Below are 26,917 nucleotides of genomic sequence, written 5' to 3'. Positions count from 1 at the left end.
TCTGCCAATAATCTAGAGTGTGAAGTTGAGCAAGTCCCTTAACCTTCCTAGATGAAGTGTTTCTTTCATCTGTAAACGAGGAGTTTGGGCCAAGTGATTCCTGAGAGCCCGTTTTGACTCTCTTTTTGGCATTTATGCTTTGTTAGAGGAAGAAAGCCTATGTTATGGGCCAGGTGTGGTTAGGGACACCTTGCAGATTGTATTGTGGAGGTCACAGCATTAATTCAACCACAACTACCGTGCACTTTAATATTATACATTATTTATATTCATGTGAGGATAATGACACCAGCTACCAATTCCTGAGGGTTTTCTACATGACAAGCACTATGCTTAGCAGTTTATGTGAAATATCTAATTTAACTCAAATCCTTGCTTGGCCACTGTGAATCTTGGGCAAGTTACTTAACCTGCCACACCTCAGGTTTCTCATTTTTTTTAAAGAATGGACCAATAATAACCTACCTTCTAAAGTTGCTGTGAAGATGTAATGAGTTTAGTAGGCAATGTGCTTGGAAGAGTGCCTGGAACATAGTAACCTCTATATAAGTGTTTGCTGTTGGGGTTATTATTATTTATTATTATTGTTATTGTTATAATCTCATACTGCATTAGGTGTAGGGGGAAAGTGCATGCCAGGCAGAAGCAATAACTCGTGCAAGGATCTAAAACAGTATGGGGTCGGGCCTGGTGGCTCACGCGTATAATCCCAGCACTTTGGGAGGCGGGGATGTGTGGATCACTTGAGGTCAGAAGTTCAAGACAAGCCTGGCCAGCATAGTGAAACCCCATCTCTACTAAAAATACAAAAATTAGCCTGGAGTGGTGGTGGGCACCTGTAATCCCAGTTACTTGGGAGGATGAGGCAGGAGAATCACTTGAACCTGGGAGGCAGAGGTTGCAGTGAGCTGAGATTGGGCCACTGCATTCCAGCCTGGGTGATAGAGCAAGACTCAGTCTCTAAATAAATAAATAAGAAATAGATAAAACAGTGTGGTATGTTTGGTCTAAGACAAGGAGTCTGGTATGATTGGAACACAGACTGTAAATGGGGAAAGAAATGAGTGAGTGAGGTGTGCTGGTGTGCTGGAGGCACACCATGACAGATTGTGGGTGCCAGACCTGGCGTCTGGATGCTCTACCTTTGCAGGTTCTGGGGAGCCACCTAGAAGGGCAGGTGTGCTAACATGCTTCTGTGCCTCATTCTTGCTCAGGGGTGCCCAGAGGGTGCGACATCCTCATCATCTACAGCCCGGATGCCGAAGAATGGTGCCAGTATCTGCAGACCCTGTTCCTGTCCAGTCGGCAAGTCTGCAGCCAGAAGATACTGACTCACAGGCTGGGCCCCGAAGCCTCCTTCTCGGCAGAGGACCTAAGCCTTTTCCTCAGCACCCGCTGTGTCGTTGTGCTGCTGTCCGCGGAGCTGGTGCAGCACTTCCACCAGCCGGCCTTGCTGCCCCTGCTGCAGAGAGCCTTCCATCCTCCGCACCGCGTGGTCAGGCTGCTCTGCGGCGTGCGGGACAGCGAGGAGTTCCTAGACTTCTTTCCAGATTGGGCCCACTGGCAGGAGCTCACCTGTGACGATGAGCCAGAGACCTACGTGGCAGCTGTGAAAAAAGCCATTTCCGAAGGTAAGCTTTTCTTCTAAAGATAAGCAAGCCCTAGAAGACTTATTAATCCAGGTGCTAGGTGTAAGTTTATATTCCAAAATGAGCAGGGATCTCAGTATGTTAAGAGACCTGGTCATATTTATGGGTTTAGAGCAGCCTATTCCTGGGGTGGGGTAGGGGCAGGACAGGTCTCCTGCACTATCAGGAGAGGAAGAGGACACTGTCCCTTGTCTTCTGTACTAGGGCAAAAGCCTTCTTTCTAGAATTTTCTATACCTTGGAAGACACAGGACAGAGTTCCAGCCTAGAAAGTAGTGGGGGTGGGAGGCAGAGACTTAGTTTGCTGTTGGTGTGAGGAATGAGACTGTTCACTCTCCTGCTTGCATGTTACTTCCATTTTATCATCATGCGACCTTCACATTTTTGTCAAAAAAGTTTTTTTTTTTTTTTTGAGACTGAGTCTCTCTCTGTCACCCAGGCTGGAGTGCAATGGTGCGATCTCAGCGGACTGCAACCTCTGCCTCCCAGGTTCAAACGATTCTCCTGCCTTAGCCTCCTGAGTAGCTGGGATTACAGGTGTGTGCCACCATGCCTGGCTAATTTTTTTGTATTTATAGTAGAGACAGGGTTTTATCATGTTGGTCAGGCTGATCTTGAACTCCTGATATCAAATGATCCACCCACCTCAGCCTCTGAAAGTGCTGGGCTTACAGGTATGAGCCACCGTGCCTGGCCAAGGCATTGTTTTTTTTAGATAACATGGTTATAGAGAAATAACCCTCTTCTCTATTTCCCATCAGCCTAGCTTCTATATTTTGCCCTGTTTCTCCTTTTAGAGTAGGAAAATTCCGATCCTTTCTGTGAGGGTTAGTGACTTCAGTGGCCCCAGGAAGTGTGACACACACTCTGATTAACAATAACAGAAGACGTGCTCTGGGATGGACACATGTCACAGCTTTTCTTCCTCTTTTTGCTTTTTTTTTTTTTTTTTGAGACAGAGCCTTGCTCTGACGCCCAGGATGGAGTGCAGTGGCGCGATCTCGGCTCACTGCAACCTCCACCTCCCGATTTCAAGTGATTCTCCTCTCTCAGCCTCCTGAGTAGCTGGGATTACAGGTGCCCACCACCACACTGCCTAATTTTTGTATTTTTAGTAGAGATGAGATTTTACCATGTTGGTCAGGCTTGTCTCAAACTCCTGATCTCAGGTGATCCACCTGCCTCAGCCTCCCAAAGTGCTGTGATTACAGGCATCAGCCACCACACCCGGCCTCTTTTTGTTTTCTATTTTTGCCTCACTATGGGCTATGAGTTGGCTATACGTTTATATTCTATTCTATTGCCACCCAGGATCTTATATACCTGACGCCAGCAAAGAAGCCTGGAAAATTATGGCCCTGATTTAACTGTGCCTCAGTTATCCCTGGTGTGACTTGGGCATTAATTTGTCTCACCCACCCCTATGCCATCTGATAAACTAAATCAAGAATTTACTAATTTTCAGTGACCTTAAAAAGCTAATGTAACTTCCTAGGTGCTTTTGTCCCTGGAATTGCCTACTCTAAACCAATGAATATGACCACATCTTTTAACAAAGTAAGATTCCATCTAATTTTGTAACATAAATCACTGGTGTGAATATAAGACATGTCTCACTTGAAATCCTGGGACCTGGATTAGTACTTTTTCTAGGGTTTGCTTATCATTACTTTAGAAAGGCAATGATGGAAAAAGCATATAATTCATTTTTGCATGATTGTCTTTCATTACTTTGAAGGAATTGTGATCTGCCCTAACATACAGAAAACTAAGACACAGCTGGTTGTTTCTGTGGATGAGTTTGTCACTGCAACAGTCCATTAGGATCTCACAGGCCAGCCCCCGGAACCCACCATGGATGTATTGCCGCTGACTGGGCATCTCACACTGTATGCTGTAACAGATTGCTCTTTAAAATATTACAGTAGTGTGGCTGGTTGTGGTGGCGCATGCCTGTAATCCCAGCAATTTGGGAGGCTGAGGCAGGTGGATCATGAGGTCGGGAGTTCGAGACCAGCCTGGCCAGTATGGTGAAACTCTGTCTCTACTAAAAAAATACAGAAATTAGCTGGTTGTGGTGGTGCACGCCTGTAGTCCCAGCTACTCAGGAGGCTGAGGCAGAAGAATCACTTGAACCTGGGAGGTGGAGGTTGCAGTGAGCCGAGATTGTGCCAATGTGCTCCAGCCTGGGCAACAGAGCAAGACTCTGTCTCAAAAAAAAAAAAAAAAAAAAAAAAAAATTACAGTAGTGTTATTTTTTTGAAGTAGATAGTAAAAAGGATTATTTTAATATTGTTTGGATGTGTCCAGTGATTCAATGCCTGGATAAATTGATCTCTTCTAGTATTTCACTTTTTACCAAAGACTCTAGTTCAGTATGCTATGAGCCTTTAGCTTCAAGTGTCTCGGAAGGAGTGAACTAATTCACGGAGTGTTCCTATTCTGAGAGCAGGAACTTCTCATCGGAAAGAGATTATTTTAATGGGAGATTAAAATAAGCTGCTTAGTGGGATATCTTTGCAGTTCAGAATCAGTGGATATAGGGACAAATGGAATTATAGGTAAGAGGAAGAAGGAAGGCTTATAGCCCCAATATAACTTTCTTATCTGGTATTAGGCTTGTGAATTTGGGGATTCAGGATCTCTATTGGTGCTAGGATGGTTTGGGTTTGCTTTTTGGGTATTCCAGAGCCATGGCCCTTGGTTGGCCTTGACTCTGATGCCATATTCTTGATTTGTTTTGCTGGACAAGCTTTCTTAGCAAACCTGATACTCAGAGTCTGGCAGTGTAGAAAAAAGAACATTGACCAGGGTTAGGGACACTGTATCACCCCGGCTCTGCTGCTAACCAGATGCCTAATACTGAGCAAGTCATTTTGCCTCTTTGAGTTCCAGCTTCCCTTTCTGTACGTGGCAGATTTAGAATTGATGTAAGACACTTCCCGGGCTAAAAATCTGATTCACCTAGGCCAGAAAATCTTAAATATCTTTGAAGTATGACCTTCTTGCCCCTTTTCATACCTGCTTTGTCTCCTAGGAAGCTTAGGGTTAGAATGGTGTCTAAAAACAGTACTCTCCCTAAACTACATTTCTGGGATAATTGTGTCCTTAGGTACGTTTCCTATAACTTGTGATAACCCATCTTTTAAAAATACCCTTCTTGCATGATGAGGTTTTCCTAAGGCACCTCAAAATAAAAGCAAAAGTTAATATTTTCATATATGTTACTACCACCAGTTGCCCAGTCCCATGAGAAATAAATACATGAAACTTGTTTCTTTGACTTTCTGTGTTTAAAAAAAAATCCCAATAAGAAATTGCCTGGAGGCCGGGCGCGGTGGCTCACGCCTGTAATCCCAGCACTTTGGGAGGCCGAGGCGGGCGGATCACAAGGTCAGGAGATCGAGACCACGGTGAAACCCCGTCTCTACTAAAAATACAAAAAAAAATTGGCCGGGCGCGGTGGCGGGCGCCTGTAGTCCCAGCTACTCAGGAGGCTGAGGCAGGAGAATGGCGTGAACCCGGGAGGCGGAGCTTGCAGTGAGCCGAGATCCGGCCACTGCACTCCAGCCTGGGCGACAGAGCGAGACTCCGTCTCAAAAAAAAAAAAAAAAAAAAAAAAAAAAAAAAAAAAAGAAATTGCCTGGGCATTTTCTTAGTGGCTCAAGCATGTAATCCCAGCACTTTGAGGGGCTGGAGCAGAAGGATTTTTGTGGAGCTTAGAAGTTTGAGACCAGCCTGGACAACATGGCAAAACCCCATCTCTACAAAAAAATACAAAAATTAGCTGGGCATGGTGGTGTGCACCTGTAGTCCTAGCTACTTGGGAGGCTGAGGTGGGAGGATCACCTGAGCCTGGGAGGTTGAGGCTGCAGTGAGCTGTGATTGAGCCACTGCACTCCAGCCTGGGGATCAACAGAGTGACACCCTTTCTCAAAAAAAAAAAAAAAGAGAGAAGTGCAATGGATAATTGATAATGGGGATGAACTAATAGTAGAGACAATAATTGTGGAGTTATTGATTGTAGGGCTATTGAAACCTATGGGGAGACAAATTTTAGGAAAAACTTTCTAATTATTAGAGCTGTGTGAAGGTGGAATGGGTTGCCTTCGAAGGTGGTAAGCACCACATTTCCAGGAGTAAGGGAGCAGATACTGCAGATGTGCTGTAAAGGGATTTAGCTTTGGGACCAGGGTTGGGCCATGTGACCTTTACAGCCTTTTGATCATAACGTTCCCTTACAAGAAGTTCCCCTTTTCACCAGGAACACATTTCTCTTCTGAATTCAGTTTTCCTCCTTTACCTGGTATACCTGAGGTTTTTGACTCCCAACTGAAGAAATACTGGTCATGTTGCTACTCAGACCCCAGCAGTAAATAGCAGGAAAAATACCTCAATTTATAATTTATGTAACCCTTTAAAATGATAAAAGTCCCTATTTACATGTCTATATGTATATTTTTCTTAACTTTGAGATACCTTTTGATAAAAAGGACTATTTAATGAGATATTCACTAAGACCATTTAAAATTTAGGCTAAATTTTAGACCATTTAAAGTAAAGCTTAAAGATTAAAGAGAGTGGAGTGGGTAATAGAGTAGAGGCGGTTATTTTATTCTTGAAACTTAGATTACAGGTAGTCAATTATACTTTCTTTTGCTGCTATGCTAGCTAAACAATGCTTCTCAAATTTTAATGTGCACAGAAGGACCTGGGGATCTTGTAAATATGCATACACTGACTCCTTGGGTGGGGCCAAGATTCTGCATTTCTTTCTATTTTTTTCTTTTTGAGATAGAGTCTCGCTCTGTCACCCAGGCTGGAATGCAGTGGCGCAATCTCAGCTCACTGCCACCTCTGCCTCCCTGGGTTCAAGCAATTCTCCTGCCTCAGCCTCCTGAGTAGATGGGATTACAGTCATGCGCCACCATGCCTGGCTGATTTTTGTATTTTTAGTAGCGATGGGGTTTCACCATGTTGGCCAGGCTGGTCTTGAACTCCTGACCTCAAGTGATCTGCCTGCCTCAGCCTCACAAAGTGTTGGGATTACAGGCGTGAGCCACTGTGCCCAGCCAGATTCTGCATTTCAAACAAGCTCGCAGGTGATGTTGATGCTGCTGGTCCAGGTACCACTGAGTACCAACAAGGGGTCTAAGCCACCTTTCTTTTGTCAGGTCAATGGTCAGGTACCTCTGTCACATGGGAAGTATTTTCTCAAATCTCCACTTCTCTGGAAATGGAGGCACCATCACATCAGGGCAACTCCTGGACACCCATCCATTAGGTATAAAATTAGGCCAGTGTTTGGTGCTTAAGCCATCAGACTTCAGGGTGGAGCTCCTGCATTCTCTTCCTTTGCCCCTGCTCATAGATTCTGTGCATTCACTCTGGCAGTTTTCAGTCTCTCAGGTTTCTAGTTGTTGGGATGGGGTGCTCCTGGGATCACAATCTTTACTCTTTCTTCATTTAATAAACCCCTTGATCAAAATTACTACTAAAATATGTTTTGGAGGTTTTATTTCCCACCCCACTCTCCAAATTTGTCAGCCACCTTAAAATTAAGCAGATGTTTTAATTAGAGTCTTCAGTGTGTTGGATCAGCCAGTTTATTTCCCAAGTTCTTCATCTGTAAAATGATGGGGTTGGATCAGATGATTTGGAAGGTTTCTTCCAGCCTCCAGCGCTGTAATATACATTGTAAGTTTTCTAAGAAGATGGCAAATTACCGAGAACCTTTTTAACTGATTCGGTTTAGTTCCAAAATGTCTGCATAGAAGACTGGACTGTTGATCTGAATTTTTTGGACTAGCTGGAGGATTATTTTAAAATAAGGAAGTGAGAAAACCCCAGGTACAGCACAGAAATTATTTCCTCTTTTTACTGGAGCTGTATTCTTTGCTTCAAATCTCAATGGAATATAAAAATAGATTGTGTTAGACTGTGTGGGAAAGGACTCTGTGGGTGATATTCAGTGTTTTTGCAAAAGTTCTCATTCGTGTGATGTGTGTGTGTGTATGTGTGTGTGTGTTGAGGGTGCAGGGAAGCATTAAGCTGAATTCTCCCAATATTATTTATTAATAGTATTACAATGGAGATCTTGTCTGCTTCTTTATATGCATTATTTTCTCTTTGCCTCACCCCTCCCTCTCCATTCCCATTGTGTTTCAGAAGCTCTCATGATACCCACAAGTGTCATATATTTTGCCTTTGATTTCCATGGGAAAAATTTAGAGGAATATATCTATATGTCTACATCTGTCCTTCCTTTGTTGATATTAATGTTCTAGTCTGAATATTAAACTACAGTTTAAAAGAAAAAATAAGGGCTGGGTGCAGTGTCTCACAACTGTAATTCTAACACTTTGGGAGACTGAGGGGAACAGATTGCTTGAGGCCAGGAGTTCAAGACCCGCCTGGGCAATGTGGCGGAAACCCTATCTCTACAAAAAATACAAAAATTAGCTGGATGTGGTGGACTGTGCCTGTGATCCCAGCTACCGGAGAGGCTGAGGTGGGAGGACTGCTTGAGCCCAGGAGGTCGAGGCTGCTGTGAGCTGTGATTGTGGCACTCCACTCCAGCCTGGGAGACAGAGCGAGACCCTGTCTCAAAGAAAAAGAAAAATAAAGGAATATTTAAAACTGCTTTCAGCTAATCAAATGGATTCCAAAATGTTTTCTTAAATTAACTAATTAATTAATTAATTGTTTTCTAGTTTTATTGAGGTATAATTGACAAATAAAAACTGTGTATATATTCAAAAAATTGTATATATTCAAGGTATACAAAGTGATTTTTTATACATATACTTCGTGAAATGATTATCACAATCAAATTAATTAACACATACATCAGCACACATAGTTACCATTGTGTGTGTGTGTGTGTGTGTGTGTGTGTGTGTGTGGTGAGAACACTTAAAGTCTAGTCTTAGCAAATTTCAAGTAAAAAATGTGGTATTATTAACTATAATCACCATGCTGGACATTAGATTCTCAGAGTTTATTCTTTTTTTTTTTTTTTTTTGACACGGAGTCTCGTTCTGCTGCCCAGGCTGGAGTGCAGTGGCACGATCTCCGCTCACTGCAAGCTCTGCCTTCCAGGTTCACGCCATTCTCCTGCCTCAGCCTCCTGAGTAGCCAGGACTACAGGCGCCCACCACCACACCCAGCTAAGTTTTTGTATTTTTTTTAGTAGAAGATGGGGTTTCACCTTGTTAGCCAGGATGGTCTCGATCTCCTGACCTCATAATCTGCCCACCTCGGCCTCCCAAAGTGCTGGGATTACAGGCATGAGCTACCGCGCCTGGCCTTTTTTTTTTTTTTTTTTGAGACGGAGTCTTGCTCTGTCCTCAGGCTGGAGTGCAGTGGTGTGATCTCGGCTCACTGCAACCTCCACCTCCTGGGTTCAAGCGATTCTTCTGCCTCAGCCTCCTGAGTAGCTGGGACTACAGGCACGTGCCAACATGCCCAGCTAATTTTTGTATTTTTAGTAGAGATGGGGTTTCGCCATGTTGGTCAGAATGGTCTTGATCTCTTGACCTCATGATCCTCCTGCCTTGGCCTCCCAAAGTGCTTGGATTATAGGCATGAGCCACCGCACCTGGCCTGAGTTTATTAATCTTAAAACTGAAAGTTTAACTCTTTGACCAGCATCTCCTCAGTCCCCCTCTTTGCCCCGTCCCTGGTAAACACTGTCGTATTCTCTGCTTCTGTGAGTTCGACTTTTTTGGATTCCACATATAAGTGAGATCATACTGTATTTGCCTTCCTGTGTCTGGGTTATTTCACTTTGCGTAATGTCCTCCAGGTTCATCCACATGGTCACAAATGGCAAGATTTTCTTCTTTCTTATAGCTGAAAATATTCCGTTGTGTAACTTTTCTTAAATTTAAAAAGAAAATTTTTCCTGAAATTTTCCCCTTTTATAAATAATATTGCAATAAATATTCATACAGCTTCATGCCTAAATCTTTGTGAATCTCTGTTAATTTCCTCTGGATCATACTGCTATAGAGCCCCCAGAGACAGGGTTGCAAGCCTGCTCTCAGCATCTCCCCACTCTCCCCCATGCAGCCTGAATCTACCGCCTTCCTTACTGCTGTTTATTTTATTTTCTTCCCTTTATGCTTGGTTCAGTCTGTTGTTTACATTTGCAGTTTCTCTTGCAAAGTTAGTCGTATGGAGAACTTGTACCCTCCTCCCCTCAGGGAAAGAGTTCATAAGAAGATGAATGCTTTTTATGACAGTTACCCTGTGTAATGCATCAGGTGTTTTACATGTATTTATTCCTGCCACAACCCCGAGTGCACAGATGGTTTCAGCACCATTTTACAGATGAGAAAACTAAGGTTCAGAGAGGTTAAATGACTGGGGTAAGCACTGGAACTCACTGTGGAACACAGGGCCTTTGGGCCTAGAAAGCTTACACTTTGCCTTGCTTCTCCCCTAAGTCTTCCCTCACCACCTTCCTCTTCCACACTGGGACAAAGAATGAAGAAAGCTCAAGGAAGAGAAAGGATCAGAGAAAATGAAGCTTCCCCGAGTGCTCCAGGCCACAAATTCCCGAGTCAGGCTGAGCATTGGCAATTTCCCCGCACTATGTTTAGAATGTGGGTACCTGGGCCCCACCCTAGGCCTACTGAAGAGGAATCTCTAGAGGTTTGTCCTGGGAATAAGAATTTCAAAAAGCCTTCAGGTGGGTTCTGCTGTGCAGCCCAGCTTTGAGCTTTGCTCCATGCCTGGTGTCTTGTCCTTTGGGTTTTGGGTCACAGGAGCCTGCGATAGCTCGGGCCCTGTGGTCTGTTACAGGCTATTATGGACGGTTATGGGCAGGTCATGACACAGTAGTCCCAAGGGGCTCAGAGCTTGGCCTTGGCACGTCACAGGCAGCAGCCCCGAGAGAAGAGAAGGGAGTCAGACCCTCTGAGCAAAGGGGAAGTTGCTGTGCTCTGCTCGGTGGGGTAGCCTCGTAGATGGTAAGTCAAGGGCGACTTCTGGGGCTTATGGGGCACCTTGCAGGACTGAGGGGAAAGTCTAGGCTTGGATCTCTTGAAAGCAACGATTGTGGTGCTGCTGTCCTGCTGCCTTGTGGCCGTGGGCTGTTGGATTTGCTCTTTCTCTGCTGTGGGTTAAGCTACTCTGCAATCGCCTCCTCCAGGATCCTCCTTACATATCCCCTGCTGAAGGACGCTTTCTTTTTCTCTTCCTTTTTGAAATGATCTTTTTGATTTGGGGAAGAAGATACCCAGCTGGGATGGTGAATTCCTTCCAATGTCACTAAAAAGCTACAGCCTATCCAAGAGTCACCTGGGGTTTCCCCTGCCTGATACCCTAACTGCCTTGCAGAATCAGGGGCTGTTCACACTCTTAACTGTGGGTCACTGCCTGCTGGCTGCTCCTGGAATAGTTAATGAGGACTAATGCCTACAATAGATTTTGTGCCCATGGAAATTTTCCCCTGAGCCTTCAGAGTCACCCAGGATTACAGTTTTCCTGCAAAGCCAAGAGCTCCTGCTGGGGTGGTAAACTCAGCCTCTCTTGCTGCTTCGGCAGCCATCCAGAGATGGCCTTCTCCTGTTGCGTTACACTTTCGTAGTCCCTCAAAAGAAGTATCTGCGAGTCCCTATGTCAATTGTGTTTGGTGAGCCGTGGGGAAAAGGGAGTCATGAATGCTGAAATTTCCGCTTGTGTGAGAATTTCAAGTTTGCACCTGTCTCTGTCTGAATTTTCTAATGTAGGCTGGAATGGAAACATCAGATGTAGGAATTTTATCGGTCAATTTCTTACCCTGTTGTTTCAGTATTTTTTGCATCTCACTTCTCCTGGAACTATTACTAGAAGAGAATAGTAGAATTCAGGAGGGACCTGACATCTGTGTTACCCTTTCAAAACTTTTTTATCAACATTATTTCATTTGGCCTGTGCAGTTTCCCTATAAGGCAGATGTTAATGTTATTTCCATTTTAAAGATGACAAAAACAAGGCCCAGGCAGGTTCAGTGACTTGCCCAAAGTCACTCACATGCTTTTCCATTAGGGCTAGGATCTGGGTGAGGGCCTCCTGTCTTGTAGTCTAAGGCCTGGTTATTGCCTTATGTAGATATCAGAGCCAGCTGTTCATCTGATGGTTATTTATTGAGCATCTATTTTATTCTCAAGGCCCTGTGTTGGGTGCTGAGTTAGAGCAGGAAAGACACAGTCACTGCTATGATGGCATCTACATTCAAAACCAGCACTATCCAATAAATGTATAATGTGGGCCATATGTGAAATTTAAAATTTTTTAGCAGCTGCAGTAATTTTAAAAAAGTAAAATTAATTTTAATGATATTATGTAATAATATATCTAAAATATTCTCTTATCGATATATAAGCAATATAACAATTATTGAGATATTTTACATCTTTCTTTCATATTTGAAATTTAGTGTGTGTTTTATAGACAACAGAGATTTCGAATGTTCAGTAGCCATATGTAGCCAGTGACTACCATATTGGACAGTGAAGCTAAAAAGAATGTCTACTTTTCAGAGAATAGGAGCCATATATCAGTTAGTATTTTAATTAAAAAAAAATTTTTTTTGAGACAGAGTTTTGCCCTTGTTTCCCAGGCTGGAGTGCAGTGGTACTATCTTGGCTCACTGCAACCTCCACCTCCTGGGTTCAAGCAATTCTCCTGCCTCGGCCTCCCAAGTAGCTGGGATTACAGGCATGCGCCACCACACCTGGCTAATTTTGTGTTTTTTTTTAGTAGAGATGGGATTTCTCCATGTTGGCCAGGCTGGTCTTGAACTCCCAACCTCAGGTGATCCACCCACCTCGGCCTCCCAAAGTGCTAGGATTATATGTGTAAGCCACCACGCCCAGCCTAGTATTTTAATATTTTAAGTGTTAAAAGTACACCTCTTCTTGTTTCTTCATTCATTCATTTATTCAGTCATTCCAAAGGTATTGAATGAGCATCTGCCAGGTGCTTATTTTATTTATTTATTCATTTATTCATTTATTTATTTTGAGATGGAGTCTTGCTCCATCACCCAGGCTGGAGTGCAGTGGCATGATCTCTGCTCACCACAACCTCCGCCTCGGTTCTAGCAATTCTGTTGCCTCAACCTCCCTATTAGCTGGAGTCACAGGCGTGCACTACTGTGCCCAGCTTATTTTATTTTATTTTTTGTATTTTTAGAAGAGATACGGGTTTTACCATGTTAGCCAGGCTGGTCTCAAACTCCTGACCTCAGGTGATCCACCCGCCTCGGCCTCCCAAAGTGCTGGAATTACAGGCGTGAGCCACAGCGTCCAGCCTATTTTTTTCTTTCTTTCCCTCACTACTGACCTCTTCTTTCTTCTTTCTTGTTTTTCCTTCCCACTCCTCCCTTCTTTGTTCCCTTCTATATTTTGTCACCTGTTTAGCTGTGTTCCCAGGCTCCGGAAATACAGTGTTAGTTGAGACAAAATTGGCTTTGATTAACAATAGAGTTTCTGTCCTCGAAATGACAGCTTACCATCAGAACTAATGAAACAGAGCTCCTGGCAGCCTTTGTGAAGACAAAATCAAACCCGGGTGCTTGTCTGCCCTTCAAAAAATAATGTCTGGCCTTGGGCCCAATTAAATAGATTATTGTTGCGTCTATGCAATGAATACCGCCCAGACCTCAGAGAGAACCAGGAAGTTCTCTTTGTGTTGCTATGGAAAGTCTGCCAGGATTTATAAAAAGAAAAAAACTAAGATAAAGAAGAGTGCATATGGTATAATGTGATTTAGGTATATTTAAAAAGAAATATATCTATGTTGGCATATGCATTACTTTTTTTCCTGAAAGATACACAAAAAACTGCTGATAGTGGTGACCTTTGGGTAGATGGAGGACATTTTGAACCTCTTGTTTTAGACATTTCTCCAGTATTTTAATTTTTCTATGTTCATGTGTTACTTTTTGTTGTTTGTTTGAGACTGGGTCTTGCTCTGTTGCCCAGGCTAGAGTGCAGTGGCACCATCACAGCTCACTGAAGCCTCAACCTCCCAGGCTCAAGCGATCCTGTCATCTCAGCCTCTTGAATAGCTGGGACCACAGGTGTGCACCACCATGCCTGGCTAATTAAAAAAAAAATTATTTTGTAGAGATAGGTTCTCACTATGTTGCCCAGGCTAGTCTCGAACTCCTGGGCTGAAGCAATCCTCTCCTTGTCCTCCCAAAATGTTGGGATTACAGGCATGAGTCACCACACCCAGCCTGTTTTACTTTTAGTTAGGAATTTTGAAGAGAAAAATAGAATCTAGGGGAAGATGCTGGGCTTGCACTCAGATAATCCAAGTAGGGTGCGCTTCAAGTTGAGTTCGCGTGTACAAACTTGGTGGATGTTTTCCTCAGCTTCATTTGGGTGACCTGATAAGGGGAAGCAACATGGTATTGGTTTGTGTTATTGCTGTAATGACTGCACCATCACTCACTCGGGGTGGGCTAATGCCTATAAAGAGAGAACAGCAACTTATCACTGAGTCATATTTTGACTCTTGTCAAATTTAGGCTGATGTCTTCTTAGGTTACTACACTCTTTATGACAATTAGTAAGAGAATAAGAGTGTGTATTTCCAGATTACAGAAACTGGTTGAGCCACCTGAGGCAATTCACTTGGCCACTCTGGGTCTATTTTTGCTCTCTTTAAAATGCTTATGGGGAAAACATGTTGACATCTCAGACATTTATAGCCATGAAATTTCATAATTCCAACTATGTGTGATTTTATATACCTTGTATTTCATTGCTGGGTCTCTATCTAAAATTTTTCCAAATCCCATCAAGGTATAGTAGTATATTCATTTTAGCTAACAAATTATCCTTCTCAATAGAATTTTAAATGAAACTTTAAATACATTAATCATAACTTTCTGTTCATGGATATTAGCTCCAGTTGAGTCTTAGGAGTGTATCACGTTATACCATTATCTGTGTGGGTATGAAGGAATGTATGTATTTAACATTTTACATGTACTATGGTCTGCATGAAGATTTATGCATGTGGGTTCATAGCTAGATAATGGGGGCAGAGGAAATGCGGGTCAATATGCATTACAGAATGGGTTTGTTCATTTCCCTGTTATTACAGGATGTTTTCACAGCTTTTCAGTTGGTTTCCACCAGGCATTCACATGACCCACGGGAGGTCTGAGATGGCCCAGGAAAGAGGATGATTTAATGCCTTAAATGATTCTTGATCTGCCCATTGGAGAAGTTATTGAAACCACAATAGGCTTGTCATATGGTCTTCATTCTGGGCAGAAAAATTTCAATTTCAGCCAGTTTGGTAAAATTTAGACTTAAATAGGACAGTTGGTTTTCTAAGACACATAAAAATGAACAAAATCAGTAACTGATCAAAATTGCCTGTTCTGTGGGGAAAAATTGGGAGACTTTTAAAATTTTCACTGTTTATATTTAGAAAAACAATACTGGTCTCTTACTGACAATGTTTTGTGTATGGTAGATGCCTAGTAAATGGTGGTTGGATGGATGACGACTGGAGGAGTGAGTATATTCATGAGTTATTGTCCGTTTTCCTAACTCTTGGGACCATTTTGAATGTCCCAGTTGCAGAAAAGATGTCCTTCCCATGAGCATCCTATGTAGGGACTTGATGCCCTTTGGATTGTTAACCATTTCCATGGAGCAAATTTGTCTTCGGTAACATAGGGTGTTTTAAACAGAAAACTACTCTTCAAGTTCAAAACAAGAGCCTACACAGCACATGTGTTTTTCTGTGTCCATACTTAAAAATGTGCCAGATACAGCAACCTGTCCCACAAAAGAATTGAGTATGCCAATCCAGGAGCTAGTCAACAATTGGAATTGTTAGTTCCTTGGGATATGCATAGGTCTGTCTCTGCAGAGATTAAATTGGCTGTGTCTTTTTTTTAAAGGAGAGCATAAAAGTGAGGCAATCTATAGAGTTTTGGAGGAAACCTTTAGAATTGGCTTAGTCATTTTGGGAATTCCTTGGTACTTTTTTTTCTGGGTTTATAACTTCTGAATATGTGCATCTTCTCCATCACCATTAAGAAGTCAGACCATCTTAGGTTCTTATTTAAGAAAATGCTGGTTGAATGTGCCTATTTTGTCTACCAATTTGCCAGTTTCACAGACTGCTGGTTTACTCTCCAACATCTGATAACACAGGAAATAGCGGGGGAGGCTGATGATGAAATGAAAATGCTCTACTTTTAAATTAGACTAAAATAAGTTTCTTTTTACCGCTAATGTTAGAGGCTATAGTTGTAGTTAAAGCTTGCAATAAGATAGGAAGGACTTTCATCATAACTAGCAGATAGAATAATACTAGCACTAGCTGTTGACTCGGCTTTTTGAGCATGTGAAATGTGGGAAAACATTTCTGTTGCAGGATCTGGCATTTAGTATTCTAAACAGAACCAACCTGTTAACTTGTTCTGAACTAGGGTTTTTCTTTTCTTTTCTTTCTTTTTTTTTTTTTAGTTTACATTCTTTTTTTTTTGTTATACTTTAAGTTCTAGGGTACATGTGCGTAACGTGCAGGTTTGTTACATATGTATACTTGTGCCATGTTGGTGTGCTGCACCCATCAACTCGTCAGCACCCATCAACTCGTCATTTACAGCAAGTATAACTCCCAATGCCATCCCTCCCCTCCCCCACTCCCCGTGATAGGCCCCGGTGTGTGATGTTCCCCTTCCCGAGTCCAAGTGATCTCATTGTTCAGTTCCCACCTATGAGTGAGAACATGCGGTGTTTGGTTTTGTTCTTGCGATAGTTTGCTGAGAATGATGGTTTCCAGCTGCATCCATGTCCCTACAAAGGACACAAACTCATCCTTTTTTATGGCTGCATAGTATTCCACGGTGTATATGTGCCACATTTTCTTAATCCAGTCTGTCACTGATGGACGTTTGGGTTGATTCCAAGTCTTTGCTATTGTGAATATTGCTGCAATAAACATACGTGTGCATGTGTCTTTATAGCAGCATGATTTATAATCCTTTGGGTATATACCCAGTAATGGGATGGCTGGGTCATATGGTACTTCTAGTTCTAGATCCTTGAGGAATCGCCATACTGTTTTCCATAATGGTTGAACTAGTTTACAATCCCACCAACAGTGTAAAAGTCATTTTTAAACTTTTCTGAATATCCTTGCTCAAAGCCTTGGTTTGTTGCCAGAAAAGGTCTCTGACTGTGATCGCATTTTTGTGTTATAGATTTTTTTCTGGAAAAATGTAATGCTGAATTAACTGTATAGTTATTTGGCAGCCTAAATATTTATTTTTATTTTGTAGTCACTTTGAATTAGGAGTCCCTGTAGGTTATAGAAATCCTTTAAACAGTGTTTTGCCCTAGTCCTTCCCATGGTCCAGGGTATGCATGTGATTAAAACTTGCCCATACTCTGCAAAACAATCTAGCTTTAGAGTCTTTGATGGGGAAACAGAGACAAGAAGCCATTGAGTCAACAAGATGGAAATATGGAATATGAACATTAGAAAAGGGTCAAGTGCAGTACTTTGGGAGGCTGAGGCGGGAGGATTGCTTGAACCCAGGAGTTTGAGACCAGCCTGGGCAATATAGCAAGACCTCCATGTCTACAAAAATAAAATAAAATAATTATCTAGGTGTGGTGGCATGCACCTGTGGACCCAGCTACTTGAGGGGCTGAGGTGGGAGGATCACTGGAGCCCAGGAACCCAAGACTTCAGCAAGCTAGGACAGTGCCGCTGCACTCCAGCCTAGGCAACAGAGGGAGATCCTGTCTAAAAAAAAAGGAAAAAAGGAAGGAAGGAAGGAAGGAAGGAAGGAAGGAGGGAGGGAGGAGAGAGAGAGAGAGACAGAAGGAAAGGAAAGGGAAGGGAAGGGAAGAGAAGGGAAGGGAACTTTGGGGTCATCTGGACTAATCCCTTTAGTTTAAAATGAACAAAATAGAACCCAGAGGGATTAGATGACTTGCCCAATATTACACAGTTAGTCGCATAGATGAGACTGTAAATTTATGTTTATATTCATCAAACATTTATTGAGTTTTTGGAGTGACTGCCATGGGTGCAGCACTGTGCAAGATCCAGGGGAGACTTGATGAAAAAGTCAGATGCACCCCCTGCCCTTGTGAAGTTTATGCGTCCTAGCTGGAGAGGGAAACTAAACAGCCAGTTACCCTATTAATTACTTAATGGCAGGAGTATCCAGAGGTATGAAGGATGCTCCCGTTGAATCAGAAAGCAGACCTGAGATATCATGGGGGCCTCTTTGATAGGTCCTTACAGCATCTTTTAAAGAAAAAAATGAGTGCCCTGAGCAAACATCTTGAAAAAGAGAAGAAAAGGCCCAGCTTGTAATTATAGCAAATGCTATATGCTTGGCTATTTAATGGTATCCTAGAGCCCAGGTTAACCATGGCTTTCAGGCAGGGCAGTCATTTTTTCAGAGTAGTAATTAGGACTACCTAAAATTTTAGAGTAGCTTTATTCAAGCACTCAATTTTAAAATTAGCATTTGGCTTCTTAAGTTTGTAGACAGCAGTGATGCTGATGTGCGTATATTAATATGTTCCCACAGTTTACAGATTTTACATTCTAAATGTGAGTCTATTGCAAATTAATAAAGATCAATATAGAATTCTGCACAGAGTCCAGCAGTTGCACAAGAACAGGATAAAGGGATATGTATTTTAAGAATAACGTATGTAAGATCTGGTGGCTTTAGTTGAAGACATGAGTCAACAGAGCAATGTTGCTTCCAAGAAAGTGTTACATGAAGGTTTATGAACAGAAGTATTGGCATCAGTGAAGAAGCTCTTCCTCTACCCTGCATTTGTCAGCTTATCTGGAGAAGTATTCAACATTTCAGTGGCAGGCTGACCGAGGAGTGCACACGCAAATCATCCGTCCGTCCATCCATCCATCCATCCATCCATCCATCCATCCATCCATCCATCCATCCACTCATCTATCTTTCCAACTATTCATCTTTCCATCTATCCATCCAATTATCCATCCATCCATCCGTCCATCTGTCTGTCCATCCATCCATCCATCCACTCATTTATTCACTCATGTTGTTTATTGTCCCCTTAACAGAATGGAAGCCTCCCTCAGAAGAGCAGGGTGGGGTGGGAAGTTGGGGGGATTGCTCACTGCTGTGTTCCTGGGGCCTAGAGCAGTACTTGACATGGCAGGCCCTGAATACATTGTTGAATGACTGAATAGAATGAATGTGAGAATTTCAAATTCTGTCAGATGAGAAATACTTGAAAGAAGTGAACTTGTTGTAAAGAAAAGAAGTTTTATTGGAGCCACAAGAACTATCATTAGAGTTTTGAAGGCCTGTCACATGGAAGAGTAGAGGGCAGGGCCTTTTCTGTGTTTCTACAGTGGACAGGGCAAGGAGCAATGGATGAAAGCTGCAACAATGGCAGGAGTGGCAACAAGGCAGGTTTAGGAAGCCCTCATAATCTAATGACAACTGATCCTGGGAAAAGCTCACTCAAGGTGGATACAATCAAGCTTGGGTCAAAATTTCATAGTAAATACAAAAATAAATTTTTGATTTGGACTTTTATTTTGAAAAACAAAACTAAACATTAAGAAAATAAATTTATTTATTATATTAACACAGTTTTGATTATAATTTCAGCTGTAGGCTAATTCTGCAGTCAAATGCTTTACCACTGCACTATACCCTTTTTACAGGCTAATTCTAAAACCCCACAAGGACTAAATCAATTGTTGTTAGGTTTTGTACAGGAGGGGTTGAGTACATTTTTATGACATAATTTTTTGCTAAAACAATATAACATTTCTTTTTTTTTTTTCCTGAGACGGAATCTTGCTCTGTCAGAGTCAGCTGGAGTGCAGTGGCATGATCTCGGCTCACTACAACCTCCGACTCCCTGATTCAAGGGATTCTGCTTCCTCAGCCTCCCAAGTAGCTGGGATTACAGACATGCACCACCACACCCAGCTAATTTTTGTATTTTCAGTAGAGATGGGGTTTCACCATGTTGGCCAGGATGGTCTCTGTCTCCTGACCTTGTGATCCGCCTGCCTTGGCCTCCCAAGGCGCTGGGATTACAGGCGTGAGCCACTGTGCCCAGACACAACATAACATTTCTTAGTTCACATTTGGCTTTTTAAAACAGCGGTATTGAAATATGATTCACAACACATTTGACTTTTACAATTTTCTTAAGGCCTCCTCTTAACCACCATGTAATCTTATTCGATTTTGATTATTAGAAAGCATCTCTATTGGTTTTCTTCTGTCCAGTAGGTAACCTCTCCAACTGTCAGCAGCTTTACTTGTGATACTTTTCCAACATCACTTTCATCAACTTCAAAAAATTTCTCTTTTGCAAAATCTAGAATTACCCTGTAAAACCAAATCACATTACATTCATAATTTATTGTGGAGAAATCATAAATCTGGGAGAGACTAAGAAACAAAAATATGACTTGTTGGATGAAAATATGCATCAAGATTAAGCAAGCAGAGATGTTTAAGTAGGAAGTGATTTCATTAATGAGCATTTTTTTGTTAGTAAATAATTTTATGTTATAAAACATTTACCTTCCCAATGTTACCATAACTATGGGAACTTGAAATAGGAATACTCAGAAAATGATAAGAGTTAGGAGCCACTAACATGAGTTAAGTGTCCTAAGCTTCACTTCACCAAGCAAAGAATGAAAGGAATGAATATCCTGGCACATCTATAATTCATTCTATTTGGTAGACCAGTTGGGAAATTCTGCCATCAGTGATGGAATCCTGAGTTAAAACAATCTTGATGAGCTGGAACACTGGCCCCAGTCCAACGTATAACATTTGACTAAGTTAAGTGTTGAATTATTGCAATTAGGTCCCAAGCCTTGCCCACCACCTCCCCGCTCCAAGAAAAAAATAAAAATAAAACCCAACTCTACAGTCATAGCATGGCAAAGGGAAAGGCTTGGCTTCCACAGTTCACATGAAAAAGAGCTCAAGTTCTGAGGTGACCACATGCTCAGTATGAATCAGCGAGGAGCACAATTGCTCTAAGACGCATCTTGAGTTTCCCTTGGGAACAGTGGCCATACAGTAAGATATAACATCCTTTCTTGTATTATACACAAACTCCATTTACACATCTGCAGTAGCTGTATGTGGGAGGTGGCGAGAGTAGGGAGTTAGTTTGAGGGTTTGCGGGAGGTACAGACAAGCCACAGCTATCTCCATGTGAGGCCTGCTTTGAAAGGTTAATGTATTGCTTTGCGCTTGTTTGCTTGGAAGGAGGGGACTCCGATCTGGGAAAAAGAGGAATTAAGCAAGCTATGGGCAGGGAAGGGGTGCAGTTAGTCCTCAGAGATACCTGGAGCCAAGGACTTGAACTCCATGGGGTTACCTCTCCACTTCTCATTTCTGTGTCTCCGAATATTGGCATCATTCTCTGATGAGTCATCTCCAAGAAGAATTACAGCCCCTAGGAGCTTCCATACCTCACATCTTCCAACTCCACGCCTAAGGAGGAACCAGTATTTATTCTCTCTGGCCCCAAATTTAAAAATCTCAGGGTAGGATCTAATTGGTCAGGTGCCTTACTCTAGGCTGATTAACTGTAGCCAGGAGTTTAGAGGACTATGATTGGTCCACTCTGGTAGCCTGGAGTTGGGCTTTCTAAAAACTTGGCAGCTGCCATTCACACCACTTGGTGAATGTGGAGGGGTCAAGATTTTCCCAAAAGGAGTTTGCTGTTCTTATCAAGCAATGCGAAGATGAGCGATCTGGAAACGTACCTGGGCCTGAGGAGTAGAGGAAAGAACTGGGAGTGTATGCACTTTTGGGCTGGGCACAATCCCAGCACCTATAATCCCAGCACTTTGGGAGCCAAGGTGAGTCGTTTGAGCCCAGGAGTCTAAGACTAGCCAGGGAAACATAGTCAGATCCCATCTCTACAAAAAAATAAAAAATTAGCTGGGCATGGTGGTGCACACCTATAGTCCCAGCTACTCAGGATGCTGAGGTGGGAGGATTACTTGAGCCCAGGAGGTCAAGGCTACAGTGAACTGTGATTGCACCACTGCACTTCTCTCCAGCCTGGGTGACAGAGCGAGACTTGGGGTGGGGTGGAACTGAGGCACAGAGGCTCAGCATTGTCAAATGACCTGCCCAAGGATACTCAACTGGTTAAAATCAAAAGTCCCAGGCCTCCAGCACTGAACTCAAGAGTTTCATCCTCTATACTTTGCTGTCTTCCTAAAGAAGAAAACATGTTTGAAGGTGATAATTACCTTCAAACATGTGAAGGACTCTTATGCGGAAGTAAGAACAGTGTTGTCTGAAGATGCCCTGGAGGGCAGATTAGGATTCCTGGACAGTAGTAACAGAGAACAGAATTCTACTAAATTTAAGGGAGAACATTGACACCGGAAGGGCCGTGTCGGGCAGGGCTGGAGGCTGTAGCCTGGGCAGGGGGCTGCTGCATTCTTTCAGGGGAGAGGTGCTGTAGGCCTGAGCTGAGCAGGGCCAGTGGGAAAGGAGAAGGAGGAACACTTTGGAGGGGTAAAAAGCAGACAGGACCAGCAGGACATGGTGCATGATTGTGGGGTAGAGGGAGGACGGAGAACTCAGTGGATGAGTTCAGTTGCTAAGCGTGGAAGTTGCCTGCTGTGGGACTGGCATGTACATAGAATCTGCAAAATAAGAAAGGGCTTTCAATGGGGTGGACAGTTGAAACTTCATGGAGAGGATGGCACTGAAAGAAAGGGTTGGATTTTAAGGGGCATTGGTAAGGATGAAAGGGAAAGACATCCCAGGACGAGGGAACTCCATGGGCAAGGCACAGGGAGAGGAAAGCACAGGATGCGTTTGCATTTGGGCTGAGAAGTGGCCTGAGTGGGATAGTGGGGAAAAATAATTATGAAGGTCATGTTGAGTCAGTGAAAGAAGAACCTTCAACATCAGGATGTGGTAAGAGCCTTACCCATCTTATCTCAGAGAGCCTTCTGTTGCCTGGGACAGCAATATGACCAAAATGGCATTTGGGGAAACTATGGAAATGGCACAGCTAAAGGGCTGTCCCTCTTTCTTGAGTCAGTTGGATGTAGAGATAAGCACATCTAGATCCTACCTGTGTGAAAGGATCTAGTTGCGGGGGCGGGGTGGGGTAATGCGTATGTTAATTAGCCAGATCTAGCCACTTTACAATGCATGCATATTTTCTCTTCTTTCTTTCTTTCTTTCTTTCTTTCTTTTTTCTTTTTCTTTTTTTTGAGACAGAGTCTTGCTCTATCACCCAGGCTGGAGTGCAGTGGCACGATCTCAGCTCACTGCACTCTCTGCCTCCTGGATTCAAGTGATTCTCCCGCCTCAGCCTCCTAAGTAGCTGGGACTACAGGCAAGTGCCACAACACCAGCTGATGTTTTTATGTGTAGTAGAGATGGGGTTTCACCATGTTGGCCAGGCTGGTCTCCAACTCCTGACCTCAAGTGATCCACCCACCTCGGGCTACCAAACTGCTGGGATTATAGGCGTGAGCCACCACGCCCAGCCTAATGTGTGCATATTTTTAAACATCATGGTGTACCTGATAAATATATGTAATTTTTATGTTTTAATTAGAAAATTAATTTTAGAGAGAAATGAAAGCCATGTTATAAACAGATTTTCTGAGGAATGTATCATAGTACATTTCCATGGGCTCGTATTTTATTGAGATAGTATCAAGTGCTGAGTTCCTGTGACATCTTATCCTTGCCCTTTGATTCTTATCACCAACCCCTTTACTGTCACTGTTTATGAACTATAGAGGGCTCAGGTGGTGTGTTTTTGCAAGGCCTCATCTTCATCCTGGGTGGGGAATGACGTTGGCTGGGAGGAGCAAAAGGCCCTGAAGTGCCTGTCGAATCAACAGTGAAAATGCCATGAGGTGCACAAGGGCGGGTGGGTGAGTTGTTTGTCCCTAAATCTGCAATACCCCTCCGGCACATAAACATAATGTTGAAGAAGAAGAGTGCGCTTACTCTGCCAAGGCTTCTTCAAGGGAAATTTCCTATCCCCTACCCCTTCCTGCCTCCCCATCAGATTTGTTCCAAACCAGCTCTGTGAATAAGTCACCCTAACTAGCTTCCCAACCGTTGCCTACCCAGATGCCACTCCAGGTTCAGGCCTTAGGATACAGCAGGGACAGGGCTGATGGCAGAGAGGGATGGGCAGGCTCCATGTGCGTGTCATGAGGAGGAAGGATGAGCGGTGGTGAGTTCCATAGAGCCGGAAGGGAAGGAAGGGTGGGTCTAGTGTTTACATGCTTCCCTGAGTTGTGGAGGAAGTTAGTGCACAAGGTCTTTAATGCACGCATGAGGGTGGTTAGGACCTCAACGAATGGTGGCCTCCGAATTAGAAAGCAAGAGATATGTGTACGAGATTTAGGCGGGAAATTCAATGGGAAAAATAGAGAAAGCGGGACAAGAAGATAAGATTTTGAGCGTGGTGACTGGAAGAATGATGCCCCTGAGAGAAATGATAGTCTACAGGGGCAGCTAATTTTGGAGGAGGGTTGGGCATTCACTCTCAGGAGTGCTGATCTGGTAATGGTGACATAACTGAAAGTCACTGCAGAGTGGACATTTGGAAGTGTGAGATTGGCACTCACGGGGTGGGCCTGGACAAATGGATGTGTCCCTTAATTCACTATTTATCAAACACCCACCATGGACCAGGCTCTGTGCTAGGGATGCAAAATCAAAGAAGGCTCCAATTCATCCTTGAAAGGAGGAGATCTTCATCAGAGTCATCTAATAGAGATCAAGAGATCAGTTTTTAAACCACAGAGGGAAAGAGGAGTGTTCAAGGCAGTGGCTTTCAAAGGCAGGGCCTGGGCACACCCACCTCCGTCCATCCTGCCCTTCACAGGGCAGAGCAGGCCCATGTGGGATCCATGTTGAAATTTTACATATTTTTGCTGCAAATGTTACTGAACCAAGTTGGTTTGGGTTTGCATTCTAAATGTTGAGTGGAAGAGGTATGATGCACAGCTGCACATGCAGTCTGCAGGAACCTGACAGTTCTGTCTCTGGTATTTCATAGAGGATGGTCGGGGCATAAAGTAGTCCTAGTCAAGCAGCCGCACAATGCTGAGGGCCGACTGGGTGAATATCACGAAAGCTACGGGTGCTCTTGTGGATACTGTGAAATGCTGTTATGTCCTGAAGAGCCTGGGGGAAAATCTGTATCTTTTTTGTCTCTCTCCTTTATCCCACTGCCCAAGCCCATCCAACTCAAATTCTGTTACCTGTGGTTTCTCTTTGCTCTGGACTCCTGTGGAGTTCATTTGTGGGACACCCACGGGTAACACTTATTTATTGAATCATCTCTTGAATTCCAGTTTGGTTCCCGAGCTAGAGTGTGTAAGTCCGGTAGGAGCAGTTCCCACATATTATTATTCTGTGGGATTTTCCTTGTGCTTAGCACAGTGTGGGCTCTCAGAGATCTTAGTAAATGCTGTTTAGTTGGTTGGCTGTTGGGTTGAAGTCTTGGAGCACAGATATTTTAGTTAGTTCTCCGCTGAAGCAGCTTTGGAACAGAGTGATTAAATTACTCTCTTGTTAGGGTGACAGTCATTATCTGACACAAATATGCATTGACTGCCTACATCCTGAATTGTGAAGGAAAAAAATGCTTTCAGAACACTCATGATCTAAATAAAGCGTCAAATGCAGTTTTATATTTGCTTCAGGTGCTTCTGCTGCCCTCCCATTAATATGTATTTATTAAACACCCACTCCATGAATTTAGTGCGGAGTTGGTGCTATATGGGACGTGGCAGAGGGATTACAGATTCTGTAGCAAAGACAGGCCCTGCTGTCCTGGGTCTCAGGAGCTCAGCTAGTGCGTGGGCATTAGTCTGTTGGTGGCTAGTTTCAGCATCTGGGACTTACTAAGCAGGGATGGGCACACATGTCATCCCTGCAGACGCCTCCGTGCTCTGCCCTGTGTTGTCAGAATTAACTCTTTAGTTCCCTACTGCTGCATCGGATCAGGACTTGAGGACATGGACCCTGAATGTGAAGGAACCTGCAAGTCTAAGATTCAGACCAGGGCAGGCCAGAACTCTAATACTGGCTGTAGTCATAGGCTTCATTTTCAGTTATGGGTAAAATGCAGTGAAAATGCCCACCTCGCAGGGCTGTGGGAGATGTAACTGAGATGGTGAATGGAGACACATCTCCCCTCTTTCCTTGTCACCACCTTCCTCACCCAGGGCTCCTGTCTGCTATTTCATTAGCATTGGTTACCAGCCCAGCTATGGCTCCAGGGGCTGTGGGCAGTTGAAGATGGTTTGCGTCGTTTCTTGCCCAACCACAGCCTGGCTACCTCTGCTCCTCCCAGCTTTGTGGACCTGAACAATGAAGTCCCAGGATGGGGGAGATTTGGAGGTACTCTCTCTTTGCCTATTTCACACCAGCGGTGGGTTTGTGACCACTGGAATGACCACTCCCAAACCATGCAAGAATCATTTTAGATTTGACACTGGTTATCTAAGGAACTCTAAAAAAGAAAATCACAACATAAATAACTCACAAGTGAATTTTGTGGCTTTCGTAGACATATTTATTTATATTTTTCAAAAGCAGTAAGTTTACAGAAGATACCCAAAACATTCTTTGCTTCCTTCCACCACAAAAGCCACACATCTGCATCATTGCTAGGAGGCTGTGTTGGGGAGATTGTGATCTTCCTACTGATCTTTTTTTTTTGAGGCAGAGTCTCACTCTGTCACCCAGGCTGGAGTGCAGTGGCCCAATCTCGGCTCACTGCAAGCTCCGCCTCCTGGGCTCACACCATTCTCCTGCCTCCGCCTCCTGAGTAGCTGGGACTACAGGTGCCCGCCACCACACCAGGCTAATTTTTTGTATTTTTAGTAGAGACGGGGTTTTACTGTGTTAGCCAGGATGGTCTCAATCTCCTGACCTCGTGATCCGCCCGCCTCTGCCTCCCAAAGTGCTGTTATTACAGGCGTGAGCCACCGCGCCCAGCCATGATCTTCCTACTGATCTTTAAAAAAAGCAAACACAAATGAAAAACCAAGAATCTGGTGTTGGTTGCAATGCATGTATTGGTTCAACTCTTACAAAAGGATTTTATCCTTATCTTCAGCTTGTCTTGTTAATTGGCAACATGGCGTATCTATCAGAGAGTGCCGCCTCAACTGCTCTGATCTTTAATTTCTGTGATCTTATTTAGCTTTTCCATTGTTGATGAGTTCTTGGTGAAG

At 43.4% G+C, this 26,917-nt stretch overlaps 2 protein-coding genes across 5 annotated transcripts in view; one reads left to right on the top strand and one right to left on the bottom strand.

Annotated features, from left to right (window-relative positions):
- The window catches only part of PGAM1 (phosphoglycerate mutase 1), a 1,080,404-nt gene that overhangs the window by 761,277 nt on the left and 292,210 nt on the right, over positions 1 to 26,917 (bottom strand). The gene's annotated exons all lie outside the window — the stretch shown is intronic.
- Positions 1 to 26,917, top strand: part of PIK3AP1 (phosphoinositide-3-kinase adaptor protein 1) — a 127,842-nt gene that overhangs the window by 8,704 nt on the left and 92,221 nt on the right. For all 4 annotated transcript variants that reach the window (XM_050802880.1, XM_050802882.1, XM_050802879.1 and 1 more), the window contains one exon: positions 1,215 to 1,631. In XM_050802880.1, coding sequence (XP_050658837.1) covers positions 1,215 to 1,631 — 417 coding nt within the window. The remainder of the gene's footprint in view (positions 1 to 1,214; positions 1,632 to 26,917) is intronic.

Source organism: Macaca thibetana, chromosome 9 (assembly GCF_024542745.1).
Source record: "Macaca thibetana thibetana isolate TM-01 chromosome 9, ASM2454274v1, whole genome shotgun sequence".
NCBI classification, from domain to species: Eukaryota; Metazoa; Chordata; class Mammalia; order Primates; family Cercopithecidae; genus Macaca; species Macaca thibetana.
Note: the sequence above shows the minus strand (reverse complement) of the source record. Positions and strands in the feature narration are given on the sequence as shown.